The sequence below is a fragment of the Cotesia typhae genome, unplaced genomic scaffold, assembly GCF_013202065.1.
Source record: "Cotesia typhae breed Kobodo isofemale line unplaced genomic scaffold, CoteBio_Ctyphae contig_22, whole genome shotgun sequence".
Taxonomy (NCBI): domain Eukaryota; kingdom Metazoa; phylum Arthropoda; class Insecta; order Hymenoptera; family Braconidae; genus Cotesia; species Cotesia typhae.
Window position 1 is genome coordinate 2,443,364 of NW_027423728.1, and position 15,332 is coordinate 2,458,695.

At 29.0% G+C, this 15,332-nt stretch overlaps 1 protein-coding gene across 8 annotated transcripts; it reads left to right on the forward strand.

Annotated features, from left to right (window-relative positions):
• Positions 1–105: 105 nt before the first annotated feature.
• On the forward strand, positions 106–15,331 carry Doa (CDC like kinase darkener of apricot). Of its 8 annotated transcripts, none has more exons than XM_074237996.1 (13): positions 1,060–1,181; positions 2,485–2,613; positions 3,488–3,621; positions 5,906–5,950; positions 6,050–6,374; positions 11,155–11,233; positions 12,315–12,381; positions 12,661–12,774; positions 12,995–13,085; positions 13,174–13,344; positions 13,509–13,653; positions 13,897–14,147; positions 14,242–15,331. In XM_074237996.1, exons 2-13 carry the CDS (start codon positions 2,497–2,499, stop codon positions 14,455–14,457), a joined length of 1,755 nt encoding a protein of 584 aa, XP_074094097.1. In that variant the 5' UTR covers positions 1,060–1,181; positions 2,485–2,496; the 3' UTR covers positions 14,458–15,331. The 8 variants fall into 8 exon arrangements, with proteins under 8 accessions (XP_074094093.1, XP_074094094.1, XP_074094098.1 ...); XM_074237995.1 differs by lacking the exon at positions 1,060–1,181 and adding an exon at positions 1,743–1,842; XM_074237992.1 differs by lacking the exons at positions 1,060–1,181; positions 2,485–2,613 and adding an exon at positions 106–225.
• The last annotated feature ends 1 nt before the right edge of the window (position 15,332 follows it).

Below are 15,332 nucleotides of genomic sequence, written 5' to 3' on the forward strand. Positions count from 1 at the left end.
ATTTACTTGTTAAAAAAATATCAAAATTATCAAATATGTGATGTTAAATTAATGTTGATATGTTTATTATTTCATAAATTGATAAATTATTTATACATTAAATAGTTACAAGAATATTACTTGGAAGGACCTTGGAAGAGCCGAAGAAATAATTTGAGATGTAATTCATCACCAAATTTACCACGAATGTCATTGTACTCGTCAAAACCTCTAATAGGTTTTCAGGTAAAATTACAAGTAATTATCACAATAAAAATAGTAAAAACATGATTGATAAATTTTTTACATCAATCTGAGGTAAAAGACCCAATTATTGTCACTTGCAATGTTATTCTAATTAAAAAAAAAAAAATATTCTCAAAAAACCAATTATCTTAAAATTTATAACTCAAAAATGATATTTATTAATTTATGACATTAAAGTTAGCTGTCACTTGACAATTTTATAATTTTCTTTAACAAAAAAATTTGTTCTAAAAAATTATTTTTTAAAAATTGCATTTTTCATTTATTAAATTTTCTTCAAGTCCATTTTATTAATAATTTTTTTTTACTATAATTTATTTGTTTAAAAAAATTAAAACAATTGTGAGGTGACAGCTAAAATTAATGTCATTATTAATTTATTAGAGTTGATTTTTTTTTAATTAAAATAAAATACCAAGTGTCAATTACTAGGTCTTTTACCTAAATCATAATGTTAATAAAAATAATTTTATTAATTAATGCGCACTACAAATTTCATTTTGAAAATTTAATTTAATTTATTGATTTTTGAAATTTTTGAACAATTCCTACTTTCGTTACTGCTATCTTCAGTATCATATATATTTTTCTAAATTCAAGTAAAAATTACGCAATAAAAATATTTACATGAATTCCCGCTAAAAAAGTACCACCTATAAAAAAAGGTTCATCGCCATCATAAATTTCGTAATGTTGTTAGCACTGAGCTTGTAGAGGTAGAAGTTGATGGTAGAGGTAGTATTAGGTAAAAAAAAGCACGCTAGCCTACCGGTTTATAGTTACACGTGCTTAAATAGAAACTGTTTTAATTATTTGATCAACAACTATATTTTTTAACAAACTTGACTTATGCATATCCGACAATGTTTCGTGATTTTTTAAATTACTTCTACGACAGTTTCCAAAGAGTCTACGAGTACTGGATCTGCGGAGAGGTAATTTATATAATTAGTTGTTTATTTTTCATTAACGGTAATAACAACATGTTGATTGATCAAGAATAATGGCGTATGTTTTATAGCACGCCATAATTAATTTCGCATGTCAATTTATCAGTCACCATTAATTACCAAATAAATATTTATTATAATTCTATCAATCTTGAGTCGATAATTAATCTCAAGTATTGAATTATATCAATATTTATCTACATCTGTTTAATATTTACTGATATGACGTCATTATTTTGTCCTAATTTATTATTATTATTTGTAATAACATTTTTAAAAATTTTATTCATCTTATGTTTGAGTATATTTATTGATAGTCCCAAAATAATCTATGAAGCCTTTGAAAAATGAGAAGAAACAATGAAATATATTTTATTAAAAAATTACAATTCAAATGGCCCGCCATTTTAAAAAACAAAATGACGTTTTACCGGGTATTCTTCGTTAAAATCCGTAAATACTCGAGAGTTGTCGTAAGTAACCGAAGTTAGTCGATTCGAGACGAATAATAGCCAATCGCATCGATCCGATGTCCACGTCGTTGACACAGCCGAGAACTGTTTTGCGTTCTGGATATTTAAACTCCTGGATAAAGTGTATATTTTATTTTATTTGGGACCAAGTGAGCCTACTGTATCTCTGGAAAGTGAGTAGATCATCTCAGTACTTGATAATTAGCTAATATTTAACTTACTTAATGAATTAACACGGCGAGTAATTAAAACTAACATATTTTAAGAAGGCACTACGGATTTCAGCATTAAACGTACACATACATAGTATCATCTACACCTAGTGTATGTCTGGCTGTACAGATATACACGTGCATATGTGGTACATATATATTGTACGTAGATTGGCATTAGTATATCGGGTATTAGTATTTTAATACCCGATCTCCAATGTTTTCTATACAAGATGGCGATTACAATATGGCGGCAATTGCCGTGTTATGGCGTGCTACACAAAAAAAACGTTATTTAAAGTAATTTAGTTTCACTCACTCATTTGGTCATACGCATACGCATCAAAATAAGAAAGACACTTGCAATTCACCGAGTTGAGAAATAAATTTTTCTCTAGTCTTGATTTCTGATTCGCATCTGGATAGTGTCCAAGCTTGATCTTAATCGATACCGTCTAAGTTTGACTTTGAATATTAATTAATCATTATTCATTTTTAATGAAAATATCCTACATTGTTAAGCATATCATACAGCTTATGACAAGTATAGATTTAGGGGAGGAATTTATTGAGTAAAAAAAATTCAGACGGTGGTTTGATCAGTTTTTTTAGCCGATGTCCTCTTCATTGCCGGAAAACCGTGTTGTACCTGAAGCATCATCATTTCGCTCTTGGATTTCAATCATCTTTGATTACATTTGGCATCAAGCAAGCATATTCCAACTTACTAACGTAAGTAAACCGGGTGTAATTATATTTTAACAGCTGGCTCCAGATTATTCTCTATAGTATTATCATTTGTTGCTGGTGATATTATTTCAAGTTGGTACTTTCGAGTATTTACGTTTAATATTTAATGTAACTGCTTTCAATCATTTATCATTTCATTTTAATTGTCATTGGTATAGAAAACGTTTTAGTAGCACGCTAGATACTTTACTTATCTCTACTTATGGTTTATTTTTTAATTGCATGGTTAATATTCCTGTTTAAGTGACCTGATTCTGATGATACTGAAAATAGCAGATAGTTTTTTTTCTATTGAAAAATATTTAAATATTTAAAAAATGTATATTTTTGTAGCCAATTAATTGATAATATGTCAAAATTAATTTTGAAATTGAAATATATGGCAAAAAATTATAATTGAGTCATGTATTTAATTTTAAATATTTACTTTTTTCATCAATGTAAATTAAAAAAAAAATTCTTAATGTACATTTTTTTTTTATTTAAAATAAAAAACTTATCGTGTGTCTACTATTATGTATTTAATTACAAATAATTATGCGTTTAATTGCGCAGTTTATCGAGATATTATTTTTTAAAACATCCCAAATAACGCTAACAACAATTAAATGCCCGTTAGTTTTATCCACTGTCCATTATTGTCCCCAGCGTTAAGAGTTGATATGTATTTAAAGGTAATACCCAGTAATGTTTTAACAAGCTCAGTCTCATAAAGTTAGCCAAGATTTACTAATGTAAAAATATCTTAGGGTATATAATTTAATTATTGGCCTTGAGTTTTATAAATATTTTGAATAAATAATAAAACAGCATGATGATATTGAATATAAGTAATAATTTGAAATAATTTTTGCAGATGCCGAGAAACCGAAGGCGTCATCGCTCTCGTACCCACTCGAGGTCTCGTTCTCAATCAGCTGGATCTCAGCAATACGAGCACAAACGTAGGCGGATTGATTATGAGAGTCCACAGAGCAAGGGTACCTACAGGTGTGTATTGAACGAAAAATTCCAATCTACTCACACACATAAATTTTCACATAAATCTATAATAATTATAGATGATAAATTATAACGTAACTTACCCTTTTACATAAAAACTGAGTGTAAGTGCTATAATATTACACAATTGAACACCTCTGCATCAACCTCTACTTGCCTAGGCATCCGGTGGGCTCGGTGAAAGAACTAAACCCAACTTGTACTTGTAAATCTGGTTTACAAAACTCGAAACTAATCCATTATACTCCAGTTTCGATTTCAAGTAACCACCTTTGTCACAAGACAATTAAACTTGCTGCCGGTTTTATTGAAGTATTGTATAAGGAAAAAACTAAAAAGAAATAACAGAAGGCCAATGCCGTCTCCCCGTCTCAGACGGTGAATCCCTTCCATAAACTTGAGCCAATCCATCTGTTATTCACTTACTTACACATTACACTGGCTTTGTGCACTGTAATATTTAATATATCACTACAAGTCGTCAGTCAGTCTCCAACCAGCACTTAAGTTTAAACCCAAGTATTTAGACTCGAGCTCGTCTGATTTTTAAATAAATCTTTATAATTGTTTTATTTAAAAAATTGAACAATACTAAATAATTGCTGCACGAGAGTTAATAATTTAATTTATTAAAGTCAGTGTATTTAATAATTATTGATAAACCGGAAGTTTAATTTCAGTTATCCTGTTATTATTCCAATTATCAGTTATAATTCCAGACAGAGGTTGACAATTGACGGAAATTTTATTTTATCATTTCATTTTTAATTTAGCCATTTAAAATATATTTTTCCGCGTAATTTATATTGAATTAAATTGAATATTATACTAGTGTTATTAAAATTGTATTAATCACGTCACTAATTTTTTTAGCATGACTGATAAGAATGTAAATGCTCGCAGTGTCTAGTTTTTTTTACAAACACATACGATTTAAATTCACTGAAATTCAAATAAAAGTTTTTTCAATTGGAATTTTATTTGCGAAGAAATTTTCTTTAAATAGTATCGTCACTTGTTTTGTGTACTAACAAAACGAAAAGATAAATTTTGTATAATTGTTTGACAAAACTCATTAATTTACTTACGTTTATAAATCAAGGAAATACTCTTACGAAGGTCGTATAAATTTGTATTCAACATTGATATCTATTTTATCTTTATATGGCTCACGACTTAGGTATTAAGATTTACTTTTTTTTATTGTTAATTATTTATTAGGAATATTAGTAGTATTAATTCCAGACTTTTTGAGTAAAGATTTACATTAATTAATTTTGCAAAGAGTAATGTAACTATTAAATCAAGGACAAATTGTAAGAATACCAATCCGAAATATGAGTCGAAGGACATCATGTTTTTTTCCTTCAATAGAATCTGTATCACATTGAAAACTTCCTTATAATTTAAACTTTTTTTTTTTTTTAATTTATTTTAATGCTATATTTAGTAATGAAGAATTACAAGCCTTAACAGGCGTTATTAAATGCGTGGAAGAATTTTTTTTATTATTTATTATTATCAGTATTGGTTCACAAGATCTTCCTGTATATAGCAATGACTTAAACTCAGTATCAGGGAAAATAATATTTTACGCTCAGTCAAGCGAATGGTGAATAAGAATTATGCAGCGAAAGCCAACTAATTTCTCTTTGTATATTGTTCACTTTCTGTTTTATTTTGTTTATTATAAATTTTAAAAATCGTTGCTTATTCATCTTCCGATCTTGACATTGTAGATTACGATAAAAACAAATAATTAAATAGAAATTTTTTTATAATTTAATTATCTTAATAAATATTTATAAATAGGAATAACAGTGATGCCTGTACGTTACGTTTCTTGGTCTTGGATGCCTAGGTACAGTAAATAAAATAGAAGAAATGCTTATACTCAACATTTCCTCATTACACACAATTTAAAGATGTTTATGACCCATTTAATCTATTCTCAAATATTCATCAGAGTACCCAAGGCCTCTTGGATTTATTCCAACGACAGTTTTTCCTCTTCCTTTCAATCTTCGAGGAGGTCGCTACCTTTTAAGTTCTTTACTATAATAGTTTTAATTGCTTTTTGTTATTTATACTTATTTAAGGACAATAAGGAGCTTAAATTTAAAAGGAGACTTAAAAAAAATTTTTTTTTATATTAATTAAAAAAGTAAACCTTTAAAATATATATTTATACTTTCATTCATAAAAGTACTCTTTTAAATTTAAGCTTTCTATTTAATGAAAAATGAACAATAATTAAAATACTATTTTTCAGAAATTCAAAGATATTAAATGATGAAAATTTTTTAATACTCAGAAGGTAGTGATCCCATTAACTAAAAACGAAAAAACAAAAATCAACTAATAAACTTGGTAAATATTTTCCATATTAAAATTAATAAAAAATATTATATTTTAGTGGTGAACGTGTACTAAGATCACGTCAACATGAACGAGGTACTAGCCAAGAAAGACGATACAAACGTAGTCACAGGAGATCACCAAGCAGCGGTCGCCATCACTTAGACTACGACAATGTCAAGGAAGAAGTACTGGCACCAGTACCGTCCCCACATGTCCACAAACAACGTGAACGTGAATGTCGTGACCGTGACAGGGTACACACGACTCGCCCCTCATCCAGGGAAGCTAGACGTATTCGTTGGGCGCGTCGTCGCCGTGCCCCATCTGCAGAGAGTCAGGAGTCCTCCAGACACCGTCACAAGTCGCCTTCACGCAGCCAGGTCAGTATTCAATTTTTTTTTTTTCTATATTCATTATAAATCGTTACATTTTACAAATATTTTTTTTTATTTATTTATAGTATAATTGTAATTTGTAATTAATGTAAAAATGAAATCAACTCGCTAACCAAGATCACAAATTTAAAAATATTTTTTATAGTAGAGATATTATTTTTATTGATACAATGAATCGTTCACATTTAATAATTTTTTTAAAATAATCTAAGAGTGAAGAGTGGAAAAAAAATCTAAAAAGTCGAATGGGAAGAAAATATAAATTTACAAGAACCAAAGAGAGTATTTATTTTCTCCAAGCAAATGTACCCGATGCTATTAATAAATCTAAGGAGTATTTTGGTGGTATGGGCCCCGTCGTCACGCGATTTTAGTATCGCTGTTTCTCAGTTCTCAAGCGAGTTCTCAAGCCAGATGGCTGGGTCTACTCAAGTCGTTGCTTGCGACCTTATTTTAACTATTATGATAATTTACAAACCATTTAAACTATTACTGCAAGTATTAAGCAAAGATCTGGATTAAATTAACAATCATCACAGATAAATGATAACTTTTCTCTGGATTTTTTATAAAAATAAAAATAAAAAAGACAAATGTGTATAATTAAAAGCCCAAGTCAGAGTGTTAGTGATTTAAATGGAGCTATGAAAATATCTGATTCATCACTGCCGTCAGCAACCAGTTGATCCAATATTGACAGGTCAATAGCCTCACCAATGGCACGTCGCGAACGATTCTTGACCCGCGAAGTTGTCGATCGGTCAAAAGAAATTGTGAAGTATCATCAACATCGCACAGGCATACCGACTTCGGCAGCGCCTATTTTCTGGGACAATTGGATCGAAAAAGTGTATGCCAATCCGGACTTAGAGACTGCCAATGAGGTACAACTTAAACCACCTGCTCTTAAATTTATCCTCCTGTTAAAATTTTTTTGTTAATACGTTTATTAATTTATAGATATTCAATATTCTAACCGCTTCACTTACCACTTTAACAGTATGGCTGCATTTAACCTGACAAAGATGAGTCTTCATTCATCACTCCTCCTCTAATGATTCATCTTATCCATGTTCTGCTGTGACGTTTAAAATTATTTATATAAAACTTATTTTATCCCAATGTTGACTGCAAGAATACGTAAAAAATATTTAGAAGAAAAATAACAATAATAAAAAAAGAAGAAGAAGAAGAAGAAAAACAGAAATAAAGAAGAAGAAACTGAATAATAAGATGAAGATGGAAAATGGAAAGAAGGGGAAAATTATCAACCTTGAAATATACCCAACAGATTATTAATAGTAAACAGTGCAAGTCTACCAAAAGTTCGCCCACTGTTTTCCAATGATCAATCCCCGAGTTTTCTGATCCATTTTTTAAAAAACTCAGTCGCTCATCCAGTGGTTGTGTATTACCATCAGCTCTCTTCACTGACAGTTTTAAATTATTTTTTAAAATATCTTCATTACTTAAAATTTATAATTATCTTGACTATATGTGTTACTTAAAAATAATATTTATTACAACGGGCACTTGTTAAATAGCATTGAAAAAATTTCTCAATAGTTAATAATTTATAAAATCTATCTGTCTTTCTAAGTATATATTATTAATCCGTGAACGTAACTTGACTTCACGCGTATGTTGTGAGAGGACGCATTATTCGTTGGTTGTAGATCTCACAACGTCTTAAACTCAACCGGTATTTTTAGTATCCACAGTATTTGGCGCGACGTTCTTCGTACGTACGTACGTCTTATTCCTCCGTCTACACATTCAATTTTATATTTTATAAATTATTCAATTTAATAATTCGTGGTTAAAAAATAATTATTTTTCAATAGTTTACTCTTGATTACTAAATTAAATAGTTGAATAAAATGAATAATTGTTTTAATTAAAGAGTATGTAATGCCTGAGATTTTATAAAATATCGATAACGCATAAAACAAAGGTACATACTTAAAATCATTTGATTGATCGACTATAATTAAATATAATAAAATAAATCAATCATCGGTACGAAATATCAATTGTAAAAATGTTTGCTTTCGCAATGCGCGATAATATGTCGACAAGTCGTCAGAACTCGTCTACCAACAGACGTAATCGTTATACACGTTCATCGACAAGTGTAACACAATTATTAAGTGATTCTTGTTCAAGTTTAATTCAACGGTTGACTACACGAGTTCGTGTACCATCTGTACATCATGATAAAGCTTCAAGACATTCACCTGTAAACCGTGACCTTGCTGTTCATCCAAATCTAAATCATCATAACAACATTACAACTACTCCTGTTACTAATAATAAGAGCATCAATAATAATAATAATAGCAACAACAATAATAATAATAATAACGGTAGTAACACAAGATCACGTTTGGAGGATAAATATTCATCGATCCTCGATCGCTATACTAAAAGACGTAATGATGATGAAATAAATTATAACCGTCGAGTTGTACATCATCGTGATAGCCCATTTTTACGTGATGATAAAACGTTAGAACCAGAAGTACCACGTACTATTGCTAAAAGTGCCACTACGTCTAGTGTTTTGCTCAGCGAAAAAGCTTATCCGTATGTGAGCTCACTCAAACGTGATAAGACTCCTGGTATCCGAGATAAAGAAAGAGACAGAAACAGAGACACAATGGCTGATTATCGGCATTATGGTAGACATAAATCAGGACACACTGAATCAAGGAGTAGAAAAATTCGTCCCAGCCGTAATGGCAAAAGTGAACAAATTGATCGCTCGAGGTTCAAGAGATTGTCCAAGGATGAAAGTCACTTGTTGGATAAAATTGTTTTACAGAAGATTGTTGATACTGGTGTCAATGTTAATCCTAATGTTAATGCTGATATTACGATTAATACGATTAATAGTAACTTAAATGTTAACGTTGATAATAATAATCATAATAGTAATAAAATTAATATTAATATTAATGATAATAATGTTAATAATACTAATACTAATAATAAAATTCAAGTCACTGCTGCTGTTGTTCCAACAAGTAATAGTCATGTTGACATTACAAACGTGGATTTATTATTAAAAGAGCGAGAACTAAAAAGGAGAGAAATTCAAAAACTTATTCTTAAGTACTCAGCATACGACGAAGCTTACGCGCAAACTAAAATCGACAACGCTAAGAAAGCAAAACCGAGTGCCGCTGAAATAATAGCGAGTAAATACCAGAAGAATCACTCAGATTCAAGAAAAAAAAATCACTCTGACTCGGGAATAAAAAGTGTTTTAGATACTGAAGATGCTGATGCGATTGTAAGTTGTCGATGCGCGTGATCGTTCAGGATTTTTGCCATGTTTTGTTTACTGTTGCTCATGATTAACTGATTAATCAATAATTATAACAAATTTATTAAATGTGATACGGTTTATGATGATTAAAACTGTTTGATGCACGGTTTGATTTATATTACAGTAATGTGCTTTTTATTATATATTCTATCCACTCCGATCACCGGTGAATCTATTTTCTAACTTGTTGACTTACGTAACAAGTTAGCCATTTTTTATTTCTTCTATTTTTTATTTTGTTGTATTTTGGCAATGTGATATGAATAAACCGCTTTTTTATGCGTATGTGTATGTATGTTTATATACATATAAATATTTATATTCATCTGTGATCGGTTTATATCAAACGTAAATTCTTGATTAAATTATTCTGTTTACATCGTAACATTATAAATAATTTTATTTGTTTTTGTCGGTTTTATTTTATTTTTATAAAAAATTTTATCTAATTTAATCAAGAATTTTGTATACAAAAATAGTTATCTTGGTTAGCAATTTTTAAAAACTTTTAACGTTCTGCGTTTTTATTATTTTATATAATTATTATATTAAATAAAATTCAACGCAGTGCGTTAAATGTCACGTAAGTACTAAGTTTTTATAAAGTACTATTTAATGTACTTGACAAAAAGAAAAAAATTTTTTTTAATTTAAAAAAAAATTTCTTTTGACTTGAATAAAAAAAAATTTTTTTTTTTACTTCGAAGCAGTCAATAATTTTTTTTTTACATTTAAAATTTTTTATTTTAAATTCAAATAGACTTGGAATTATAATTTTATTTAATTTATTTTGACTGATTCGATAGATTAAGGTCAAAAAATAGTTATAAGTTAATAATGAATACAATAATATTAGTAATAAATAAAATTAATAATAGTAATTAATAATAATAATAAAAGAGCGCTTTGTGCCGATTGGTAAATTTCGTAACCGTACCTTTCTGACTTGGCAAACTATTTTGCCCTCTCCCCTTTCTCTCTGATTGTTGGGTTACATCTTCGTCCGTTGTGTATGGAATGGAATTGGATATTGGCATGGTTCGGACGGCTGGGTTCCAATGCAAACTCCCTCGGTTGAACTCATGGTAACGATCACGATGACAATGATGGTGGTGAAATAATATTGGTCAATGGTCCATGATCCCGTGTATCAAATATTCGGGTTCGCGATAACGGTCAACGCTTCATCAACTGGATGGCCAATCAACTTCTGCGCCTGCTTCAAACTTCATCTGGTGGATGGGAAATTGGGTTACTGGAATGGAATTCATCTTCTCTTGGGACTAATGGCGTGTGGTAATAATAAACAACCACGCAATACCTTAACCAACCAACCGACCAATCAATCAATCAACCACAACCACAACCAACCAATCAACCACCGACTACAACTGCCATTGCTACCCAAACTGGCTGGCATTGCAACGGCAATAGAGCCCACGACCGCCTTCCGTCGAGGACGATGAAGACGGCCACCTTGTTTACCAATCTGGCGACGTCCTGGCAAATAGATGTTCGTTAAATACGTGAATACACTCATTGTTGTAGATTTAAGAACAATTCATATTTTTATAGTATATATTTAAGATTTATAAATATCTAAATATATATTCTATTTTTCTATTTATATATATACATACATACATACATACATACATACATACATACATACATACATACATACATACATCAACTATTTATCAGTTATGTTATCAATTGATTGGTTCGATTAATCAATTGGATTTTTCGCGAGTCACGCGAATTCAATTTTATTATATATAATTTTTTTTTCAATTTTATTTTTCATTTAACGATTTTTTTTTAGAAAAGTATTGAGCTAAATTTTTTGACGTAGAATTACTTATAGCTTAATATAATATAGTTGAAAATTAAGAAAATAAATTTTAGAGATAATCGGTATCAAATAAGCTATTTAATTGCCTATATATAAATATATATTTTTTTTTAATAATCACCTTTTTCAGATGCCATCAATTGTAATTAAAATGGATCGTTGAAATAGCGCGCAGATATTATTAAGACGTTGTTAATATTTGAATAAATATTATTAAATTTTAAACGAAACAAATTAAATTATGACGTCTAAATAATGGTTTTAAATATTTTGTCTCTGTCATCTAATTTTACGGTTGTTTTTTTATTCACATGTTTAATCACTATTAAATTTTATCACTAGAAGCAATGACTAAGACAAATTATTGATCGTTCGTTAAATGAATGAAAAGACATTACATAAAAGTCAATATAAATTTGTAATTTTTTTTTCGTGAAGATAATTATTAAATTCTTACCGTACATGCAGCTAAATAAATAATAAAGAGAAAAAATTGCTGCGCACGAATTTTAATAATCGACTGAACGAGTGCAAGTAAAATATGTATTTTTTTAATTTCTTTGACACTAAAAATAGCAATTATGATTTTATACTTGTTGATGAAATTTATAATTTTGTTTAGTTTTAATCTCAATAAGTTTTAGAGTCAAGGAAAATGAACGATTTAATTGAAATAATTTGCACCTCGTGAAGTCTAATTTAAACTTGGTTCACTAATATTTATTTCTTACTATTACAGATAAAGTACTGGCCACCCTTGGAGAGGGTACTTTTGGAAAAGTTGTCAAGGTTAAGGATTTGCAAATGTAAGTTGATATCCGCAGAAATATGGAGATTTAATTTTTTATGACTTGATGCTTCATAGTTATACTGTTTTATATTCATAGTCTAGTTGCGAAGAGATTGTGTTTGTAATTAAAGACTGGCCTTGCGCCTAAAATGATGATCCAATTTTAAGACTCAAATATTAACTAACTATTATTTAATCAATATATATATATATATATATATATATATATATATATATATATATATATATATATATATATATATATATATATATATATAAATTTTTTTTTTTTTAGGGATCACGTAATGGCATTAAAAATTATAAAAAATGTTGAAAAATACCGCGAAGCAGCTAAACTTGAAATAAATGCTCTTGAAAAAATAGCTGCCAAAGATCCTGATGGTCATCAGTAAGTTTTTATTTTAATATAAGGTAGTTTGGTAGCCAAAGTACTCACACTTGACCCCAAATTTTTATATTCATATTGAAAATTTTTTACTTCAATGTATTTAAAAAATTGGTGGTTTATCAAAAATTATAGTATGAGTACTGAACTACCTAAAATGTATAAAAATAATTATTTAGAATTGTAATAATCAATTTTTTTTTTGTTTTTTTTTTTTTTTTAGTCTTTGCGTAAAAATGTTGGATTGGTTCAACTACCATGGACATATGTGTATCGCATTTGAAATGCTTGGACTTAGTGTATTTGATTTCTTGGTAAGTATTGTAAGAAAATAAATTTGAGATGTATCATCTTATAAGTTATGATGATTATTAATTAATTGTTCGCTTAATATTTTTACAGAGAGACAATAATTATCAGCCGTATCCATTAGATCATGTTCGACACATGGGTTACCAGCTCTGTTATGCAGTTAAATTTCTTCATGACAATAAACTAACTCATACTGATTTGAAGCCCGAAAATATACTCTTCGTAGATTCTGAATATGAAGTTACATACAACAATAAAAAGGTAATGTGAATGATAATTGAAATGAAGATGAAAAAAAAAAAAAAATTTATATTTAAGAAAGGTAAAAAAAACACGTGACTTTTTCTTTCGTCAATAAATGAATAGCGAGTCACAAATTATCCGCTTAGCGGATAATAGAGTATAAATTATTTAAAAAAATAAAGTGTATTTTGTTTAAGCGGAGAGACGTACGCCGTGTGAAGAGGACAGATATAAGGTTGATAGATTTTGGCAGTGCGACCTTCGATCACGAGCATCACAGTACGATCGTCAGCACAAGACATTACCGAGCGCCTGAAGTTATTCTCGGTTAGTTCTTTTTTTAACACATAACATTATTTAAATACTACGACGATGCATTCACTGAGTCGATTTGTTTTAAGTGTTACTCTTAACTCATAAGTATGTATACATGCATGTTTAAGTGAGGTACAAGCGTAAGCGTAAGACGTTATTAAACTATAAAAAGATAGTAACTATGTGTTTGTAAGTGCATGGGTGATCTTTGATGATACTCCAACAGTGATTCTATTATTAATTTACTTTTTGCAGAACTCGGATGGTCACAACCGTGCGATGTATGGTCCATTGGATGCATATTATTTGAATTATATTTGGGTATAACTCTATTTCAAACACATGACAATCGTGAACATCTCGCTATGATGGAACGTATATTGGGTACGATACCTCATCGTATGGCTAGGAAAACTAAAACTAAATACTTTTACCACGGAAAGTTAGAGTGGGATGATAAAAGTTCTGCTGGTAGATACGTCAGGGATAATTGTAAACCATTACACGTAAGTATTAATTTATTTAAATAAGTCCGATTGCTTATCTTAGTATTATCTTATTTTTATTAATTATATGTGAATTTAAAAATTTTTTTTACAGCGTTATATGTTATCAGACGAAGGAGATCACCGACAATTGTTTAATTTAATTCAACACATGTTAGAATATGAACCAACAGAGCGTATTACACTTAAAGATGCATTAACACATCCGTTTTTCGACGCGTTGCCGGCTTCGCAAAGGATCTCGGATGCGAGAGCCGGCGATGATGCTCAAACTACTCCTCATGAACGATCACATTCGCTTTCACGATGAAATTAATATTCGGGACATACTGTCCCCAAGGATAATTGTTTGTTCTTTTTTATCTGTTCCAACTGTATTGACACACTTTTTTTGATACCCGTTGCGTAAGACTCACTGCTATTGATAAAATCTATTAGTGTGTCTACAGTTATTGCTAGTAAAATGTTTTCTAAACTGATACTAAGAGTTCTATTGAGAAAGATAATTTAGATATTTAATAACAAAACGGTGAAAGTGAGGATTATTAAACTTATGAGATTAAGGAAATATTTTATAATGCTTTTTTTCTGTACATTATCCCTTCTTTATTTTATTATGATATTTACAAAATAGTGCTTTCAATAAAATGTAATAATTAATAATAAAATAATTTTATTAATAAGGGATTTAACTTTTCATGCAGAAATAAGTAGTATGATTAATTAATTATTTTTGTTTGTTGTAAATTGTTGAATAAAAAGAGAGAAGTATGGACGAATGTGAATCTTAAACTCGTTTATTAAAATAATTTAAAATTTATTAATATTAAAATGATAATTATAATTATTAATTACTTCAGAATAAAATGTCTGCACAAATAGATGTCTGGGAAAAACAGCAAATCTTTTAAATTTCTCAATTACTATACATTCATTGTTTATTTATAATCAAATAAAATTTGTTATTATCAACCTATAAGTGTTTAATTAAAATTAAATATAATAAATGACAGATAACAGACAACTGATTGTTACTGATAAAGATTGTATTTTAACACTTGTCTGTTTGTAAATACTTGAAATTGAAAGGAAATTGATTATTTGTAGTGGTATGGATTAAATAAAAAAAATTAACTGACATCGAGTGTAATTGTATTAAAATAAAAATTTTCTTCAAATCTTAAT

What these genes read in the sequence shown, in the direction of transcription:
- Doa (XM_074237989.1), top strand. Translation starts at nt 8,431, where the DNA reads ATGTTTGCTTTCGCAATGCGCGATAATATGTCGACAAGTCGTCAGAAC. An exon ending in CGACGTCCTGGCAAATAGAT is followed by an intron (nt 11,234 to 12,314) that starts GTTCGTTAAATA and finishes TTACTATTACAG; the next exon opens with ATAAAGTACTGGCCACCCTT. An exon ending in AAGGTTAAGGATTTGCAAAT is followed by an intron (nt 12,382 to 12,660) that starts GTAAGTTGATAT and finishes TTTTTTTTTTAG; the next exon opens with GGATCACGTAATGGCATTAA.